Source organism: Barbus barbus (assembly GCF_936440315.1).
Source record: "Barbus barbus genome assembly, chromosome: 39".
Lineage (NCBI taxonomy): Eukaryota > Metazoa > Chordata > Actinopteri > Cypriniformes > Cyprinidae > Barbus > Barbus barbus.
The window spans coordinates 8,966,383-8,987,896 of NC_136717.1; the positions used below are offsets into that span (position 1 = coordinate 8,966,383).

The window sequence follows — 21,514 nt, forward strand, 5'->3', positions numbered from 1 at the left end:
GGTTTAAAATCATTCAAGAGATGTGGTTGACCAATGTACATAATACAATTTAATAGTAGCAAATAAGATGGCATGACATTAAATGACAATATTTAAAATTCACAAAAACCAAAACAAACATTACATTACATTACTCCCATTGCTTATTGGATTACTGCTCCAGTACCTTATTGATTGCCATTGAGAGAAAGTGGTCGAGAAGGACACGGGCCTCTGATAGAGTGCATGAGCTGATCACAGCAGTGACGTCCACTGTATCTCCCTCCTCCTACAGCGAAAAAAACATTGAATCAAACATTTCTGTTCCACAATGCAATACTGTGCATAACACAATTTCCTGTTTCCCACAAGCACCTTGGCCTCTTCCATCTGCATGATGTTGGCCTGGCAGTCTGCAATGCTGTCATTGATGTAGTCGATGTTAGCGGTCAGCGACTCCATCTCTTCGTTGAGAGAGAGAACAGTCCTGTCGGCATCAGTGTCTTCGCTGGTGATCTTGTCCCTCTTCCTAGTCACTTTCTCTCTGCGCTTTGTCAACTCCTCACGTTGCTGTACACGCCGAATTAAAAGAATAGTTTGTTTAGTAAAAATAAAAAAGTAATAATACAGAGTAGTGCTGTCAAACGTTTAAATCGCGATTAATCGTATCCAGAATGTTTTGTTTACATAATATATGTTTTATACGGAGTATATTTATTATGTACTGTATATATAAGTACAAATACATGCATGTATATATTTAAGAAAAATATGTTTAAATATTAAATAGATTTCTATATATAACATAAGAATATATACATGTATAAACATAAATATATACTGTATGTGTATATATTTACATATACATAATACTACATGTATAATGTAAACAAAAACTTTTATTTTAATCGTGACTAATCTTTTGACAGCACTAACAAAAAGCTGTTCTTGGTCACCTTCAGCAAGCGGTTCATTTCAGTCTCCATATTGGAGATGGTCATCCTCTGCATGATGATGTCACTAATGCGCCGCTCTAGCGACTGCCATTTGGCCCGCGCCATCCTGGTAGAGTACACTCCTCCTGTTCTCATCTGGTACTTTCTGAAATACAAGAATCATGACCGCATCAGTCACTCAAATACCCATGAGCCAACCCTTCTGAAATGAAACGCACATTACCTTGACCCATTAGGAGCTGTGGCCCCAGCAGTTTGTGGTCTGATAGGAGCCGTACGGGGTGAAGACTCCTGCAAAGGCTCTGGTAAACTGATCTTACGGTTAACCTTGCCTGATGCTGGTCGCACTTGGCGCCTCAGGGCAGTTATCTGATTTAAAAAAAAAAAATTCAATTCTTAGTATTGTTCTATAAGTGTTACAGTTTGAGTGATTAAAGCCATGGTTCACACAGAAATTAAGATAACGTTCCCATTCATTTACCCTCATGTTGCTCCAAAGACTTGTATTCATCAAAACACAAATTAAGCTATTTTTAACAAAACCTGAAAGATTCCCTCCACTGAAAGTCCATTCCACCAAAACCTTTCACACAGATTTTTTTCTTTTATTTTCTCTACTTATTTTTGTATTACACTACCTGTCAAAAGTTTTTGAACAGTAAGATTTGATATGTTTTTTTAAAGAAGTCTCTTCTGCTCACCAAGCCTGCGTTTATTTGATCCAAAGTATGGCAAAAACAGTTCAATTATGAAATATTTTTACTAGTTTAAATTACTGTTGTCTATTTGAATACATTTTAAAATGTAATTTATTCCTGTGATTTCAAAGCTGAATTTTTAGCATCATTACTCGTCACATGATCCTTCAGAATTCATTCTAAGATTCTGATTTGCTGCTCAAAAAACATTTATTAAATGAAATCAAATAAATGGAGAATGGAGAACAGAAGAAAATTCTTTAAAAAACATTAAACATCTTACTGTTCAAAAACTTTTGACTTATAATGATGACTTTAAATCATCACTAAATCCTTTAAAATAGCTACAGCTATCAAACCAATTCCCAAATAATCCTGCTTCTGTCACCTCCTCTGCCCTCCTGCGCAGAATGAGCTCCTGCTGTCTCTTTTGAGCCTCAAGCTGCCTGAGCTGGTGCTAAACAAGACAAGAAAGAGGAAATAAAACAAGAGAATAAGGAGGAATTGTGTCTGAGAACATCCCATAATTCTCTGGGGCCGTTCAGGGTACAGTGTGCCACCTCTTGTTTGCGTTGGTCTTTCTTGAGTGTGGCGATCTCTCGGTTACGGCGGGTCTCTGTGGCTCGGGTCTTCTCCTGATGTTCCTTCATCTGTTTCATCAAAACCACCTGAGAACAACAAAGCCACCATGACAATGATTCGACACCGTTGCTACTGCAAGTGTAAATGGCCCCACACACAAACAAGCCTACCTTGGTTTTCTTCATCTCAGTAACTTCCTGCTGTAGCTTCTTCAGCTGTTTCTCGTACTGTGATTGGTTCTTCAGAAGGCGTGCATGTTCCTTCTGTGCCGACTGCAGTTTCTGCATCTCCTTGTTCATGGAGTTCAGCTTCTTCTCGTATTCTGACTTTATCTTCTTTGCTTTCTCCTCTGTACATGACTCCACTGAGCCTGCACAGAAATATGAATAGAAATGTGGACTTTTAGGTCTCACTTTATTTTAAGGTTGAATTCTCAACCCCATTAACTATGACTTTTGCCTCAATAAACTTCTAATTTGCTGAACTTCTAAATTAATAGTTAGGTATTGGGTAGAATTAGGGATGTAGAATATGGTCATGCAGAATATGTGCTTTATAAGTACTAATAAAAAGACAATATATTAATAATAGGCATGTTAATAAGCAACTAGTTAATAGTGAGAATTGGTCCCTATAATAAAGTGTTACCAACTTTTAAGTAGCAAAGTATTGTGACCTTCTATGACAGTTAAGCTGTGCAACTTACAGTACACTTTGCTTGCTTTGTTTAATAGTGCGGTGTGCAAAAAAGGCCTATAACTTGTTCATATATGCATTTGCATTCTAGCTGTTTCCAAATCAAGCCAGAAGAGGGCACTAGAGATTTCATTCAAAATGTGATCATATTTTTGAAATGTGATCTTATTAATTACATAGTTTGTTTATAGATAATATAAACCACTGAGTTATACTGTGTGTTTATGAGTGTGTGTGTGTGTGTATTGTACCCATGTTTTGCAGCACACGGTCTCTCTCCAGCTGTGTGTCTCTGATTTTGCTCTGCAGCATCATGAGTTTCTGCTCATACTGTTGTTTGAGTGTGTGCAGACGTCTCTGACTGTTCTCCAGTTCATCGATCAGCCGCTGTTTGATGGCGATCTCACACGTGATGTTAGCCAGGTCCGCCTGGAAGTCCTCTGTCAACACACAAATGCACAGAATTAAGGTTTTTAACCTCAACGAAAGCAAGACTTGTCAAGACTGGATAATTAAATTACAATTCAAATTTTTTTTTTTTTTAAATGAACATTTTACTAAATTGTTTTATTTATAGTTTAATATCATGTAATAAATATTAAATGCATTTTCCATTTTCACAAGTGAAGTTTTAAAAGCTCGTGTGCCACAAATATTGAACTTCTATCCACTCTACTCACTCCACTAACTCATTTCATATTTAAAAAATAATAAATAAACAAATAAATAAATTCATTAATTAATTAAAAAATACAATCTAGGCCCGCATAATAGATTACCATAGCTTTTTTAAATATGCAGTACATATGTAGTGTCCCTTAAATTACTTTATTTCTCCTTTTTAAATAGAGTTTAAATGTACATGTAATGTAAAAAAATACTTTAGAAAAAAATAGCTTTTTTTTTTAAAATCAAGTTTAATGTGTCTGCAGGTTAAAGTTTAAGTATGTCTGCAAGACCTATCCAATGTTTAAAATAGACAGACAGACAGATAGATTAAATAGCTCAATGAACATAAATAAACATAAAACAAATCTGAAACATCACAGAATAAATGCAGGCATTGTACCTTTTTCCTCCTCTGAGACAGACTCATCAGAGCTGTCCACCTCCATCTCATCCTCATCTTCATCACCCTCGGCTTCCTCACCTTCATCATGATCACTCCCATCCTGCAAGAGTATTGGCATTATTAGAAGCAAATTTTGGCCTCACAGGATCGGAGAGACTAGTAAATAATCGAGAGCAGCATATCTTTACACGTACACACAGGAGAGAGTTAAACTTACCACTTCTGGCTCCTCATTGGCTCTCTCAGAGGCCTCTTTATCCTGCTCATTATCTGGCCCCTCCTCCTTTATGACACTGCATGACGAAAACACAATATCATTAAACCTATTACGTCAAGCTCAACAAAAACAAACCCTAGTACCAGCATTTACATAAACACCCCCCCATGAAATTGTTGAAGAGTTGTCCAAAATGTTTTGATTTAAGATCTATTAATAAATGATTAAATCACTCAGTGTTAGTGAATTAGTTGAGCCTATTACAACTCTAAGAGAAAACTCTAAAGCATCATATATTGAGATCAACATGAATGTAAGCTGATTATCTTAAAGGGCTACCAGAATAAAACCCAACTAAAAGCTTTGTTCCAAACTCTAGTGAGCTACCTACTGTACCTAGACAACATTTTAAGGTAACAAAGATATGCTCCTCCTGACATAATTATGCTGCTTCCTTAGACATTCTTTTGACCCAAATCAAGGCAGTTATCTCATTTAAGGCAATCCAATATCCCACATTATAACAAGTCCATTGATATTTTTCATACAAGACATCTATTTGTGTGTGCTATGTATTTTTTACTTCGTAAAGCATCAAAACATTAGCCTATAGTGACATGCTAATGATAACGTAGCTGTAACTAATACTTAGATCTCACTAAGATTCAATAAAAATACTTGCAAATGGACTATTTGATAATAATTGTAGACTATGTATTATCTATTATGTTTTTAGTAACTGAGTGTTAGGTAATGTCAAACTTTCCCATGTGCTGCTTAACCCGAAGAGCACTATTTGGTGTTGGTGACTATGTAGATACTGGAAGCTCACTAGGTTTGAAACAGGTTCATAAACACTAAACTCTCGAACCGTTGATGTTTAAAGTGTTATATTGGAGAAGTGAAAAGATCAGTACGATGGGTCAAATTTTCCATGGTGCGTTGACTACGGTTAGTGGAAAAACTACATTCGATGACATTCTCCAACCTGACGTTCTCAAGGTCTTCATGAGCACCTTCATCCATCTGCTGGAGTCTTCAAGAGTGAGGGGTTTTGGTGGAGATGAGTGAGAGTAAGAGGAACCAAGTGCCAAAGATGACGGCAGAGAAGAACATGTGAGGAACAGGAATACGTCCATTTTTTTGTTTTTGTTTTTTGAATAAAAGAATCTGATGTAAACAAAACTTAGCAGTGACTACACTCCCATGAATCATTGCCAATGACATAAAATCTCTCTACACTCTCAAACAACCAATGTAGCCTACTTTTGTATTAAACTTAAGCTAAAGTGTTTTATACTTAAAGCATATACTTATATTTAGTGCTGGGCAACGATTAATCACATCCAAAATAATATGTGTGTGTACTGTGTATACACATGCATGTATATATTTAAGAAAAATATGTTATGCTTATATAGTAAATATATAATATAAATATATTCATGTAAATACGTGTAATTATTTTCTAAATATTTACTGTATGTGTGTGTCTTTAAATATACACAATAAATATACACAGTACACATACATATTACGTACAAAAAACTTTTATTTTGGATTAATCGTTGCCTAGCACTACTTATATTCAAAAGTTGTAGAAAAAAGAAAAAAAAAGGATGAAAAATAATTTATGACTAAATTCCATTAATTTATTATTAACTATGACTATTTAAGTTGCAATAACCAGTTGCCATAGGTCAGCTGCCTTGTTGCATGTGGACTTGTTAGAACTTGTACGGTCACATGAATGGATTTGTTTTACAGAATTTTGCAAATGTGTCCTATTCGAAGCAAGTTATCACAATGAGGATGCCTGCGAGGAAGCATAGAAATTGTATACCACATATTTGAGGCATACAGCAGAGCAGAGCAATCCCTGACACACCCTGCTTTGTCTAGGGATAAAAAGGAAATCTGAGTTTCTTGTTCCTCAGCTGCATAGTTAAGCATCAATATCAGTAGCTCACCTCTTCTTTTTCTTCTTCTCCTTTTTCTTCAGTTTCTCCAGGTCTTTCTTTGCAATTTCAATGATGTCTGTGGCATCTTTTTCTGGTGCAAGGAGGCTGGGGGTAACGGAGGTTGGACCGTAAAATGAAGAGCGGGTGGAGGCACGGGACAGGTTCTTCCGCAGGTTTTCATTTACAGCCTCACTCTCAAGTAGCTTTGCCCTGAAGACCACACAATACACAAAGATTACACATATAGAGAGGTTAAGAACTTCTAACATATGGGTGTACATGTACGGTGCATTACCTGAGCTCCTCAATCTCTTTGATGTAATTCTGGATCATGTTTCCGATCTCTTCATTCCCTTCACCTGCAAAAAGTAGATGTTGCTGGATATGTAAAAACATCACAATAATGTATTTTAGAGATGAAGGAAATTATCTCTCTTGTGTCTAGGAGATCTTAATCCATCTAGGCAACAATTAATCCAAGTAGGTGCGTCGCAATGTTTTATTTTTTTTAAACATTAAAGGGAAATGTTCTTCATTAAAAAGTTTTCTCCACTTCAGTTTTATTTTATTTTCTGAGCATGCAACCCTGCTAACTAAAACATTTTGAAACCATTTCCAAAACAAAACAACAAAAATAAACAAACAAAACCCTTTTAAAATATTTTCTGGCAGTAAACATTAAACAAACAGAATAAATAAAATAACGTATTTCAACAAAACATAATAAACAAAACAAACAAACAATCAATCAATCAAAGCAAAAACAAACAAACAAAAAGCATGGGCAACAGGGTTGCTGTTTGGGACTATCTGATGGATTATATGTTGTTATACACTTACACTGATACACTTATATTTCCTATAAAATGCACATACATTTGATTATTCTTCTTTCTTTCTTTCTTTCTTTCTTTATTTATTTAATTAACTATCAATTCAAAAGTTTAATTTCAAATTGCAGCATTAGTATTGTTCTCTTGCTATGTATTAGCATTATTATTACTAGTACATTTTAAATATCTGACATTATATGTCATTGTTTGTACCTGCTCTGGCAAGGATCTGGTTGGCCTGGTCGCTGAGTAGCTGGGTGAGTCTGGCTCTCTGGGCATCAATGGTTTCCTGCATTGCCTTCACTCGTATACGCAGGTTATTGTTTTCTGTCTGCAGCATGGAATTCTCATGCACCATATCATTGATGCTTTCCAGACCGTCCTCACCAACCATACGCTTGCCCTGTTTAAAAAAAAAAAGTAACATTATATTATATTTTTATGTGTTATAGGTAATTTAACTAAAATTAAACGTATATACAAAAAAAATTTTTACTCATTTAAATTAAGAAAACTAAAATTAAGAAAAGTTCCTTTATTATATTATATAAACAAAATCTTGTTCACAAACATCTAATTCTGACACAAACTTGAGACAAATATAGAAGCTGCACAAACCGTTTTGTACTCCACGAGCTCCATTTGCAGTCGAGCGATCTCTGTTCTCAGAGCACTGATCTGTTGACTGGCCCGGTCCTGGTTCACCATCACTTTGTTCTTGATGTTGCGAGCACGGTTTGCATATTTTAGCGTGTTAAGGGTCTCCATAAAGTCTCTATCTGATGGACTGATGCAGGCGATCATCACTGTCTCACTTTAGGTCACAAAAGAGAGGCAATGTTTAAAAAACTGCACAAATACCTGGAATATCTCCTAATAAAATGTCTAAAAATGGAAATAATGTACAGATGCTAACCTGTTTCCTCCTAGGGAATCTTGAAGCAGGCGAGTGAGCTTGGAGTCACGGTAAGGCACATGTGTGGAGCGTTTGCTCCTGTCACCCAGAGCGCTGATCACATTGCCAAGAGCTAACTTTACCACCACAACACAGACAAAATTATTAGTTATCAAAGGTAATACAGACCAAATATACAGTAGATATATACAGAAGTATATATATATATACACAGTTGAAGTCAAAACTTTACATTCACCTTCCAGAATCTGCAAAATGTTAATTATTTTACCAACATAGGAGGCATCATATAAATGTCTAAATTCAATGATCATCATTGAATTTATAAAAATTACCCCGTTCAAAAGTTTACATACACTTGATTCTTATACTGTGTTGTTTCCTGAATGATCCAAAGCTGTGTTTTTTTTGTTTAGTGATAGTTGTTCATGAGTCCCTTGTGTTAAACTGTCTGCTGATCTTCAGAAAAATCCTTCAGGTCCCACAAATTATTTGGTTTTCCAGCATTTTTGTGTATTTGAACCCTTTCCAACAATGACTATGATTTTGAGGATGACTGAGGGACTCATTTGCAGCTATTACAGAAGGTTCAAACGCTCACTGATGCTCCAGAAGGAAAAGACATGCATTAAGAGCCATTAAGCTACTTACATGTTTTCCAGAAGACAAATTAAGTTAAATTTACCTTGATCGTCAAATTCAAAAAGTTTTCATGCCCCATTATAAAGTTTATAATATTACAGATTTTATTTCATTTTATGTTGTAGTTTTGTAGTAAAACTGGACATAATTTCAGACAGAAAAGGTTACTTAGCAATTTTATCATACTGAAATCATGCTAACACATATTGTTTATGTCTTGTAGCTATACTTGAGAAACTGTGAGTATTTTAGTGTTTATGAATTGCCCATTTTCCACTTCTTTTCTTACCAGTCCACAGTTGATAGAAATGCCCTCTTTGGCTCGGTCCCCTGTGGCCCCTGTTCTCTTCAGTCGCTCAGAGCCAGCTAAATCCACAAAGTGAAATTTAGCTGATAGCGTCTCAAACTCGTTAATTTCGGAGGAGCCATTCGCCAGTCTGTTATCAGTCTCCGTGTCCTGAAAGAAAACATAAAATTAAAAACTGAAGCGAGTTATAGTATTTTATAACGCAGTCTACCTAAATACCCCAATAATACAAAGCTAACACACTTATCTTAAACTACAATTTTACTAAAGGTTGTTCTCAATCAAATCTTAAAATATTGTTTTTCAAAAGAGAGTTCAACATGTGTCTAATATTCGGTGGAGACACTTTCAATGTGACTCAATTGTGGTTTGATGACCAAACAGTATAACAGACACACTTTCACAGTTGTGTGAGAGGGTGATCTAAGCTAAATTTTTCCAGCTGTAGGAGATTTGATAGCCAGGCGGCGCCACCTACATTGTCTGAGGCACAGACGCGAACTTGGCACAGGTGAATGGTGAAGATGGCATGAGAGCGTGAGCTCTGGACATTCATCTGAGTGCTGGCGGTGGTGCGGGACAGAGCGCCCAATCTGAGACACTGCATCATCTGAAAGAGACAGAGAGGAGAATTCTGGGTAATCAATACTGGGATAATTCACCTCTCCTGAGCATAACTGACAATGACGGAATACATGAATTGATGATGATGGATGGACAGGTAATTTAAACTTTAAAATAACTGATCAACTTTTATTTGAAAGGAAAAAAAGACTCGATAAAGACAAAAAAAATAGTTTTTTTTTTAAACAACCCACAAACCTATAGATGTTTGATTTTTTTAAGGAAACAAAAACTAAAAAACATTTTTAATAAAAAGAGAAAGCACAGTATAAATAATACAATTTATTTAAAAAGTTGTATTCTTGTGAAAAATTTACTTTTTTTTTTATAAATCTGGAAAATGTAAACAATACAACTTATTTACTTTTTTACTATAAATGTATTTTATTATACATGTTCATTACATAAAATTGACTGATAATTGATTTGTATTAAACTGACAAAAAGTAAAAATAAATATAATAAACATAACTTTTATTTAAAACAACTGAATTTTTTTTTTTATAGATAAATAATTATTTTTTAAATCACTGCACTTTTTTCAGAAAAAAAATCGAAATCAAAGATATTATTTTTTAGTAACGTCAAATCAAATTAATCGCGATTAATCACATCCAAAATAAAAGTTTGTGTTTACATAATATGTGTGTGCACTGTGTTTATTTACAAGTGTATATAAGTACACACGGATGCATGTATATATTAGTGCTGTCAAATGATTAATTGCAATTAATCGCATCCAAAATAAACATTTTTGTTTTGTTTACGTAATGTGTGTGTACTGTTTATATGTATTATGTATATATAAATCCACATGAATGTATATATTTAAAAAAATATATGTTAAGTTTATATAATAAATATATTTATATATGATATAATTTATATGAATATAAATATATACACGTAAATACATGTGAATATTTTCAAAATATATGCTGTGTGTGTGTCTTTATATATACATAATAAACATACACAGCACACACACATATTATGTAAACCAAAATTTGTATTTTGTATGCGATTAATCGTTTGACAGCACTAGTATATATTTAAGAAATATTTACATGTATACATATTTTCATATTTACAGTATATAAGATGCATATTATACAGAAATATAAATATATATTACATACATTTCTTAAATGGATGCGATTAATCGTGATTAATCGAGTTGACTGCACTGATTATTTTATTTTTTATAAGGGAAAACTTCTGGAGAAAAAAGTATGTGTGTGTGTATATATACTGCATTTGCTAAAATGTATTTTATAAAATACATAAATAAATATATATAAATAAAATACATTTTAGCAAATGCAGAAAGGCTTAAGATATGTCCTTAAACCCTAGTATACAACCAACCTCTGTTTCTGAGCTAACAGTTCGTGTTGTGACTCCCACTGTGTAAATCCCTCCATTGGCATCTTCATGGATCTTAATGTTGGATTTATGCTTGCGGGCCTCCACATCTCGAGTGGAATCAAACAGGTCCAGCACCTCCTCATTGTACAACTATGAAACAAAACACCGCACCTTAGTCAGCTGAAAATATGCAGGAGTGGTTAAGTAATTAATTAGCCAAGCTCAGACATGTATGCTAACATCTCCAACATCTGCCAATCTCTGCCAAAGTTACGACAGGCATGTTATATTTGTGGCATGCTGTCAACACCACCATTAGCATGACAGCAGCTCTGTTACACTTATCAGATGATACATTTAAACCTCAGTGCTGATATGGAGAGATAACTCAACATCTTCACTTCCATTAACCTTTTAATGAACAAGCTATGAAAACCCCTTCTAATGCACGACATGGGTCTAAAATGACCCGTATTCATTTCCTATGTTATTTCATCCTTCGTTGGGCATTTCTTCGTTTCATCTTTTGAAATCTGTTTATTTCGGCATTTAATATTCTCTGATCTATAAATTCCATGATCCATGAATATTTAAAATATCTTTTTACAATGACCAAAAAGTTCAGTACATTCTGGACAAATTGATATTTTATTTTTTCCCTAGGTTGTGTGTTACTACATCAAGTTTACACACATGGGTCAAAAATGACCCATCTATGCAAGCATGAAAAAACAACAAAAAAAGAATAAAGACATTTGGTTAAAATTATTATTTTAGCAGTTATTGAGACCAACACATTTAACACTTTAAATATGTTTATTTGCCACGAAAGGACAAATAAACAGAATGATTTATGGAAATCAAAAATACAGGTCATATTAGACCCATGTTTGTGCATTAGAAGGGTAGTGACACAAAAATGATTTTTATTCAAAAATCAATTAAAAATAAAAATAAGGATTTGTGATGATCAAAAACAGTTAATTGAGGAATTCCTGGAATTCTGAATGATGAAATTAATGTCTGGCAAAGAAATAGAAAAAATAAACTCAGTCGGGTCACCTTAGATTTGTTGTGCATCATAGGGTTAAGACCGGAAATAAGACCTCTTTCAGTTGAAAGATTGCTAATGGTAGTTTCTTGAGCTCAAATGAAACCAAACTTCAAGTGAAACTGACAGTTAAGGTTGTTATTTACCTCTAAGAACTGGGCGTTGATCTTAAACTCAGGTACGGGTCGCCCTTGTTCTGTCGCAACCTGTCTTCGCTCCTCGATGCCTCTAAAGAGGTGGTTGATGGCCCGTGGAATAATTCCCAACTCCTCATCATTGATGTTCACATCAAAGCCTGTGCCCATGGTATAGGTCTTTCCTGAACCGGTCTGAAAAGATTCAGGAAGATGTGAGGTTAACCAGTTCACTCAAACAGGGGATATTATTAGTTAACTTATGATGTGTTTCAAAGTTCCTCATTGTACATTAAAATTCAAGAAGATATGATCATATTACCCCAATTTTACAGTCTCTGCACTGGCTACCTATTCAGTTCCGTATCATTTACAAAATATTATTACTTGCCTATTAGGCCCTAAATGGTTTAGCACCTGCGTACCTAACTTGTCTTCTACCACGCTACAATCCAACCCGCTCCCTAAGGTCGCAAAACTCTGGACTTTTGGTAGTACCTAGGATAGCAAAGTCCACTAAAGAGGTAGAGCTTTTTCACATTTGGCTCCCAAACCCTGGAATAGCCTTCCTGATAACGTTCGGGGTTCAGACACACTCTCTCTGTTTAAATCTAGATTAAAGACACATCTCTTTAGCCAAGCATTCACATAATGCATCTTCGGTTTAAAGGTTAAGGCTCATTTAAGGTTAAAAAAAGTCTTAGTCAAAAAACAGTCTTGTGGAAAACCTGCCTATGCTGTTGATATGTGTGGTAAATGTGAAGCAGAGACATTTTCTTTTAGCCGAGGCAACGAAGGGGGGGTGACAGTCCAGACAAAAGACGTTTGGGGTCTCTGTCTCCATAGACACACAGAGGAATGACACACAGGGCCTGAGCGCACATCACTCACTGAAAGAGACGCTGACAGGACGACAAGACCCCAGAACAACAGGAGGAGAATTAACAAAAGTCAGAAAAGGCTGACGAAGAGGCGGGACTTTCATGAGGGAGAGTTTTTTTATCATTATTCAAAGACAGCACTTAAGAAGTAATGCACTACCTCTGTTGGGGGGAAAAACCAAAAACAACGCATTTGGACTGAGGGGATTAGACTTTTTTAGTAATCTATTAGTGTTAGATTACTAAAAAAAAAAATGCAGCATTCTTGTCTAAACATGTCCATCGTTCAGGTTCTGAGAGAAGTTTCATGGTTTGTTTGCTTTGTTTGATGTGTAGCATGCTCCACAATTGCTTATACGGTCACTGCGTTGCTTTGTTAAAAAACAAACAAACAAACAAAAAATGTTACCAAGTTTTTGTCAATATAACAATGATACAGAAACAAATATAATGATAATAAGTTGAAATGTATACATTTATACATTAAGTAGTTAAAAAACAACAAAATAAAGCACTTACTAGTTATCCCATAACAAATGTAGTTAGCAACACAACTTTTATGAATTCTGCAGCCTAAGGCCGTGTTCACACTTGGCGTCTTTTTTGACTAGAAAAAGTTGACAAGAGCGTTTTTTTAATGAAAAACAAAGCTGGCAGCATCTGTTACAAATAGCAGCCGAGAGCGTCTTTTGTTGCCATAGCAACAGCTGCAACAGTAGCCTAGCGCTGTGTACTGCAGAAATGTCAAGAAAGACTAAAAAGTTGGCTCTTGCGTTGACTTTTGTAGTTAACGGGAAAGAAAATGTCGATTCACAACGACGTTTGTGGGTGCACGACATTATACGAGGAAGAAACCAATATGGTGCTTACAACAATTTAGTCCAGGAGCTCCGGTTGGATGATGCACGGTTTGCGGCACCTTCTCCATTTTTCTTCTTGTTGTTATGGAAACGACAGATCTCGCTACTCGCTTGTCATTGGTCAGCTGTCAAAAAGGCGCTTGACGTAGGGCGTTTTTTTCAGAAAAGTTGAACTTTTTTCAACTCGAAAAAACGCTCTGAGCTGCAGAAAAAGACGCCGGCGGTGGCATTTTAAAAAGCGCTCAGGACTTTTTTGAAAACACGGTTTACTCCATAGGATTATAATGTAAAACAGACGCCGGCAGCTTTGAAAAAGACGCCAAGTGTGAACACGGCCTAAATAAGCCTATAAATGAACTACACCACAATTGCATGAATTCAACATCAACACGATTATGCTTCCAACAAGTTTAAGTTTCTGGATTTTTTCTGACAAAAAAATAAGTAATACACTGAAATCTATTTGAGGCTGCATGTTTTTAAATGAATACCTATCAAACAGCTTAATTTATAAATAGCTTAATTTATTTGGCACAAAAAACTATGGTAAATGGTGAGGTAATTTTGCAGAACAAAACCCAGAAAAGTCAATGGATTATTGAATGGATATTTGATTAAATGCCTGACATAATATCTGTGGTTAACACAAGCTCAAAATATTTTCATGTTTTATTCTAAAACATAAAATACATCAATAATACTCCCTTGTTATTTTTTTAAGGCTTTTACTTGGCTAACAAGTGGCTAAATGGTACTAAATGTGTTGTTAGGGACATTAAACATCATCTCACCAAACAGGAAAGTTCATCTACTTACTAGAATTATTTTATGAAACTGGTGAAAGGTGGTGGCGTTGAAGTTTTGTAACCGTGGTGTAGTTGTTTATAGCCTTCATTTAGATTTAGGTCTGGTGATTATATTTAGGCTTTAGGATTCATAAAATTTGAGTTCATTTGTGCATATAATCATGAACTTTTGTTGGTCACAGACCTTATTTTTTCCAGTAAGCCTAAAGCCAATCGAAAAATTCTGTTGGGTTTTGGTTAAAAAAAACAAAGGGCGATGCTAGCTTCCAGGTTGGCCTACAAAAATACTTAATCACTGCAGTATTAGACTTGAACAGATAAGTTTAAGATCACTAAAACAACTAACAAAAGATTTCAGGATTTAATTAAATATTTCTTTACAAATCAAGAACATGTAACACGCTGTGAATTGGTTTTTGAACTGGCCCTATTAAACAGTTCAAATAAAGCAATTCATTCAAATGTAATTATTTTGTGAGGTGATGATTTCATATGAATTGGTACAATGATATTCATATGGGAAAAAAGCATGAAGATCCACTCTAAACATACATCCCTAAAACAATCAGTGTTGCAAAAACAGACTGTATGAAAACTTATGAAAAAATTCATACAAATTAGCCAAAACTAAATATATAGGCCCGGTTTCACAAATGGGGCTTAGCTTAAGCCAGGACTAGGCCTTAGTTAAAATAAGATATTTAAGCAACTTCTACAAAAATTCCTTAGAAGAAAACAATAAGGTGTGCATCATGACACTGACATATTTTAAGATACACTGCCCTCCAAAAGTTTGGAAACGCCCTAGAAAAGTGGGGTTTTGGACAATATTGGCATGAATCGTTGTTAATTTGTGATACTTTTGCACTGATAAGGGACAACACAAACTACGAAAACATTTTATTACATAAACAGTTTATACATAGAAAAAACTAAAATTTTCGATTCATCAAAATATCCTCCATTAGCAGCTATTACAGCTCTGCATAATCTGGGCATCCGAGCTGTCAGTTTATTCAAACATTGACTTGATATATTACTCCAAGCCTCCTGAAGGATTGCCCAAAGATGATTCACACTGGTTGGACACTTATTACGGACATCACGGTCCAGTTCCTACCATAGTAGCTCAATTGGGTTCAGGTCGGGTGATTGGGGAGGCCATTCCATGACAGACATGATGCCAGCTGACTGTTTCCTCTCCAAATAGGATTTGCACAGCTTGGAAGTGTGCTTGGGGTCATTGTCTTGTTGGAAGGTTTAGGAAGGTTGGGGTGTTTCCAAACTTTTGGAGGGCAGTGTATGTTAGAGCAAGATATTTTCAGTTGAGGCAGCTCAAACATGCATTTTAGTTTGGGACTAGCTTAAGCCTTGTCTGTGAAACCGGAGAATAGTTTCGAACTGCCATGAGAGTGTGCTAGAAGTTGTGTTCAGAACGTTTAATTCCAATAATACTAATGAAATCTAAGGCTGAAATGCAAAACTTCTGGACCAGAAAGTTCTGGGCTGAAAACAGAAACATTTTCAGTGTGGATTGAATTACTTCACTTCATCACTGGGTTTATTGGAATTTTACAGTCTTACCTGTCCATAGGCGAAGATAGTGGCATTATATCCTTCAAAACAGCCTTCAATGAGTTTCTCAGTGCAGTTGCTGTAGATACTGTCCTGCTGCGAGTCCATGTCAAAAACATAGTCAAACGTGAAGGCCTTGTCCTTTCCCAGAACAACCTGGGGCTCCCCAGGGGTCACGAGCGTGCAGATGTGACATCCCTCTATCTTTTCCTTTGCCAATTGTGGACGAATCCTAGAAAAATAGAGAGTGTTTAAGTTAAAGAGGCAAATTATTTATCTGAATAAATGTTTTTATCTTGAAACAGAGTTAGATTGAAAAAAAAACTGTAAAAAAATATTTTTGAATGAACAATGGCGAATTGTTGTATGACAGTTAAAAAGTTGGTATATTCCAATAATCTATTGATCTGATATTTGATATTGATTTGATGTGTGTGTTTAATTCATGTATACAGTCAAGAAAGTCAAGATCTTTGAGGTGGGACAGGGCAAAATTCCTATTTTAACAGTCGATACAAATTTTGTATTTTTTATAAGCTATTCATACTAGTTGTTACATAATGGCTTATCTAAAAAAAAGCCTCTAATGATTTAAAAAGGTCTTCAAGAATACTGTATTTGTGGAAAATGCCAAAACATTCCAATCCTGAGTTCGTTCATGAACACAGACGTTCTCTGTTAGAGGAGAGCGAGAGAGGAAGCCCTGGCAACACGATAGGTAAACAGTCACACCCTGGGATTCATTTACTCACGTTTTCTGTTTTCATTATTTAAACCTTTCCTTCAACACAACCTGCTGCTCTGCCTTTTACTTTTTAGCCCTTATTCCATTGATTTTTGAAGGGGATGTATCACAGAAACATTTAGAATTTATGATCTGATTTATATAATATTAAGAGCACAAAGCATCCTCTTGGTCCATCTAGATGATTTCTTGAAAATGAATTACAAAAATGTACAGTAGTAATTTGATGGTTATGATATCCAAACTGCAAGCTCATTCACATAGATGTAAACCCAACACACATTAACATTACCAATGTTACTACACAATGTATATGAAAGTAAATGATTATACAGTAGTTATGCAAGTCCCATGCAGAACTTGGAATGTGTCCGAACGCAATAATTAATGCAATGCAAGTGGTCAGTGAGAGGGTAAAAATAAATGTCATGTAAAACTAAATGATACATTTTTGGTGCAAGAAATATGACTTAAATATGAAAACAACAATATTTTTGAAATTGTTATTAGTTTTTAGTATTAAATATAATTGATAATAAATGAACAAAAAATAATAACAATAAAGTGTTCTAGACATGTTAACTAAATGTTAAGTTTTTTACAGCGAAAAAGAAAATAAAAACAGATAAATCTTTTCTTTAAGGCAAATCTATGGTGGTCCAGTAGTGCAAAACGCAACGAAATCGCCACAACACAATGCATAGGATTAATTTCCTTGTGTTGTGGCTTGTTTCCATTGTGTTGTGATTGTTTCCGTTGTGTTGCAGCTTGTGTCCGTTGTGTTGCGGCTGGTTTCCGTTGTGTTGCGGCTGGTTTCCGTTGTGTTGTGCTAATTTTGTTGTGTTGTGGCTTGCTTCCATTGAGTTGCGACTTGTTTCCGTTGTGTTTTGCTAATTTTGTTGTGTTGTGGCTTGCTTCCGTTGTGTTGCGGCTGGTTTCCGGCTGGTTTCCGTTGTGTTGCAGCTTGTGTCCGTTGTGTTGCGGCTGGTTTCCGTTGTGTTGCGGCTGGTTTCCGTTGTGTTGTGCTAATTTTGTTGTGTTGTGGCTTGCTTCCATTGAGTTGCGACTTGTTTCCGTTGTGTTTTGCTAATTTTGTTGTGTTGTGGCTTGCTTCCGTTGTGTTGCGGCTGGTTTCCGGCTGGTTTCCGTTGTGTTGCGACTTGTTTCCGTTGTGTTGCGACTTGTTTACATTGTGTTGCGACTTGTTTCCGTTGTGTTGTGGCTTGCTTCCATTGAGTTGCGACTTGTTTCCGTTGTGTTGTGCTAATTTTGTTGTGTTGTGGCTTGCTTCCATTGAGTTGCGACTTGTTTCCGTTGTGTTGTGCTAATTTTGTTGTGTTGTGGCTTGCTTCCATTGAGTTGCGACTTGTTTCCGTTGTGTTATGGCTTGTTTCCGTTGTGTTTTGCTAATTTTGTTGTGTTGTGGCTTGTTTCCGTTGTGTTGCGGCTGGTTTCCGTTGTGTTGCGACTGGTTTCCGTTGTGTTGCGACTGGTTTCCGTTGTGTTGCGACTGGTTTCCGTTGTGTTGCGACTGGTTCCCGCTGTGTTGCGACTTGTTTCCGTTGTGTTGCGACTTGTTTCCGTTGTGTTGTGCTAATTTTGTTGTGTTGTGGCTTGCTTCCATTGAGTTGCGACTTGTTTCTGTTGTGTTGTGCTAATTTTGTTGTGTTGTGGCTTGCTTCCATTGAGTTGCGACTTGTTTCCGTTGTGTTGCGACTTGTTTCTATTGTGTTGTGCTAATTTTGTTGTGTTGTGGCTTGCTTCCATTGAGTTGCGACTTGTTTCCGTTGTGTTGTGCTAATTTTGTTGTGTTGTGGCTTGCTTCCATTGAGTTGCGACTTGTTTCTGTTGTGTTGTGCTAATTTTGTTGTGTTGTGGCTTGCTTCCATTGAGTTGCGACTTGTTTCCGTTGTGTTATGGCTTGTTTCCGTTGTGTTGTGCTAATTTTGTTGTGTTGTGGCTTGCTTCCGTTGTGTTGCGGCTTGTTTCCGTTGTGTTGCGGCTTGTTTCCGTTGTGTTGTGCCAATTTCAGTGTGTTGTGGCTGGTTTCCGTTGTGTTGCGGCTTGTTTCCGTTGTGTTGCGGCTGGTTTCCGTTGTGTTGCGGCTGGTTTCCGTTGTGTTGTGGCTTGCTTCCATTGAGTTGCGACTTGTTTCCGTTGTGTTGTGCTAATTTTGTTGTGTTGTGGCTTGCTTCCATTGAGTTGCGAATTGTTTCCGTTGTGTTGTGCTAATTTTGTTGTGTTGTGGCTTGCTTCCATTGAGTTGCGACTTGTTTCCGTTGTGTTGTGCTAATTTTGTTGTGTTGTGGTTTGCTTCCATTGAGTTGCGACTTGTTTCCGTTGTGTTATGGCTTGTTTCCGTTGTGTTATGGCTTGTTTCCGTTGTGTTGTGCTAATTTTGTTGTGTTGTGGCTTGCTTCCGTTGTGTTGTGCCAATTTCAGTGTGTTGTGGCTGGTTTCCGTTGTGTTGCGCTAATTTCAGTGTTGTGGCTTGTTTCCGTTGTGTTGCGGCTTGTTTCCGTTGGCTGGTTTCCGTTGTGTTGCGGCTGGTTTCCGTTGTGTTGTGCTAATTTCAGTGTGTTGCGACTTATTTCCGTTCTGCTGCCACTTGTTTCCGTTGTGTTGTGCTAATTTCAGTGTGCTGTGGCTTGTTTCCGTTGAGCTTTCTTCCCAAGAAAGTACTGGTAATATAAGGTAACTACATGGGGTAGGGTTAGGTTTAGGGGTAGGTTCAGGGTTAGTACCTAGTCATTGTAATTACTACAGTAAGTACATAGTATGTACTCTAGGAACAGGACTGTAAAATAAATTGCTACCGTTACATTAGCAGATGGCATAAATAGTAATGTTCTCTATACAAAGTCCACTATGGTGTTCATGCATAAAGAATCTCTAAGACTATTTGCTACCGTATAATACACTTTTTTTTGAATACTACATTTAGTTGAATACTGAATGAAGGTTTTCAGATAAACTAGTACAGTTCTTTATATGCAATACAAAGAGTTCACCCTGGCAAGATTGCTCATTCTACAGACATAAGGATTCAATACATTAGTGTCTGAGAGAAATGTTAGTCTCCAGTAAAGCTGAGAGCTCTTCAGTGATGTTTACCGTTGCTTTTTATTTACCTTTGTTGCACAAAAGTTCACGGTTTGTTAGTGAAAACACCTGTATGCAGATTTCAAGTACAATTCTGTGCATACAAACTGTTACTGAATCAGTGTCCTAATAATTTAAACAGTGCTACTCTGTTTTTAACCTCTGTACGTAACATGATTTTCCAGCTGCAAGCTTCTTTTTGCTATTTCAGCTGTGATGTCACTTTTAGGACAGTAATGCTAGTCAAACACTCTTGTGTGTGTCCAGTCTTTTCCAGTGACATCTCCAGTGTCTCCAAACACTTTAAAATACTAAATACAGTCACTCAAGGGTTAACTTTATTCCTCAGTTTCAGAACTACTCATGTGTGCCAGCGCATTCTATGCAGCTTAGAGGGGATACATGAACGCATAACTCAAAAATAAGCCACATTACAATGACGACCTCTGACCACTATAAATCTTTAAAGACTTGATATATAAATTGGTCTTGTAGACCCAAATGCACTCCAAGAACCCCCTAACCACAAATGATGTCAATGTGAGCCCATACTACGCCTCTGTGTGTGTAATTATAAATAGTGTAAAAGATATTGCGAGACATTTATGAGACTGAAATACATTTACAATTTCAAAAGCTTCCACAAAATACTCTAGCGAGTCATCTGACAGATTTGAGAATTAGGTTCAAATGAACACCCAGTGCTTATCTGAAACGGGATTGTTTGAGATTCTATTTGGACAGATGCAAGCAAGACATTTTTATAAGGAATGCTCATACTATTGCACCTTGCACCTAGAATTCACGTTATAATATATAATATAATACAGTATAATGAATTGTTGTTTGTGTATTTTCCTTTATTATATATACCATTGTTTAATACTATTGTTAAATATAACGTAATTAAGAAGACACATACATTGAATTAAATGTATGCCACCTCTAAATAAAAAGTCTGTGAAAGAACACTAAACAACCTCTATAAACACACTTTTTTAAAATGCATTATATTTCTAATTTTATTTTATTATGCAACAGATACATTGCTACCAGTACTGTGTCTTTAAGAGTGAGTGAATCATTCACTGAACCAATTAGTTTAAAAACACTGAATGAAGTGACTTCCTTTCGTAAGTGAGTCATTGAATTAGTCACTCAAAACATTTGTTAAAAAATACAAGAATGAAACGTCACTATTCTGTGTTGCTCTGAGACATGCAAGAACTGATTCTGCTTGTTTTTTAAGAGCAAAAACAGAGATAACTGCCAATAATGAGTCTAAATGTCTAATTAATCTGCTGTTTAAAAGCATAATCATGCAGTACTAGAACTGTTAAGGTCATTGCACACTGGGTCCGAAATTTTCACCCCAATTTTTAGCACATTAAAAAATAAATACAACCACACTTTGTGTCAATCATGTTTACACACTGCCTCCGAAAGTTTCATCTGTCATAAAAAAATTCGGATCAGGTTTGATTTTCTGCGTTTTTGCATCCGTAGCAT

At 36.0% G+C, this 21,514-nt stretch overlaps 1 protein-coding gene across 4 annotated transcripts in view; it reads right to left on the reverse strand.

Annotated features, from left to right (window-relative positions):
- LOC306859086 (kinesin-like protein KIF21A) overlaps positions 1–21,514 on the reverse strand; it is a 43,252-nt gene that overhangs the window by 11,305 nt on the left and 10,433 nt on the right. For 2 of the 4 annotated variants that reach the window (XM_079399906.1, XM_079399905.1), the window contains exons 2-22: positions 16,168–16,390; positions 12,049–12,231; positions 10,852–11,001; positions 9,338–9,469; positions 8,842–9,009; positions 7,911–8,026; positions 7,613–7,808; positions 7,208–7,397; positions 6,457–6,520; positions 6,171–6,371; positions 5,189–5,236; positions 4,201–4,276; positions 3,981–4,083; positions 3,163–3,351; positions 2,386–2,585; positions 2,194–2,301; positions 2,022–2,090; positions 1,159–1,304; positions 936–1,080; positions 355–549; positions 167–268 (exon numbers count right to left, since the gene is read on the reverse strand). In XM_079399906.1, coding sequence (XP_079256032.1) covers positions 167–268; positions 355–549; positions 936–1,080; positions 1,159–1,304; positions 2,022–2,090; positions 2,194–2,301; positions 2,386–2,585; positions 3,163–3,351; positions 3,981–4,083; positions 4,201–4,276; positions 5,189–5,236; positions 6,171–6,371; positions 6,457–6,520; positions 7,208–7,397; positions 7,613–7,808; positions 7,911–8,026; positions 8,842–9,009; positions 9,338–9,469; positions 10,852–11,001; positions 12,049–12,231; positions 16,168–16,390 — 3,004 coding nt within the window. The remainder of the gene's footprint in view (positions 1–166; positions 269–354; positions 550–935; positions 1,081–1,158; positions 1,305–2,021; positions 2,091–2,193; positions 2,302–2,385; positions 2,586–3,162; positions 3,352–3,980; positions 4,084–4,200; positions 4,277–5,188; positions 5,237–6,170; positions 6,372–6,456; positions 6,521–7,207; positions 7,398–7,612; positions 7,809–7,910; positions 8,027–8,841; positions 9,010–9,337; positions 9,470–10,851; positions 11,002–12,048; positions 12,232–16,167; positions 16,391–21,514) is intronic. The other 2 variants (XM_079399908.1, XM_079399907.1) reach the window with 1 other exon arrangement.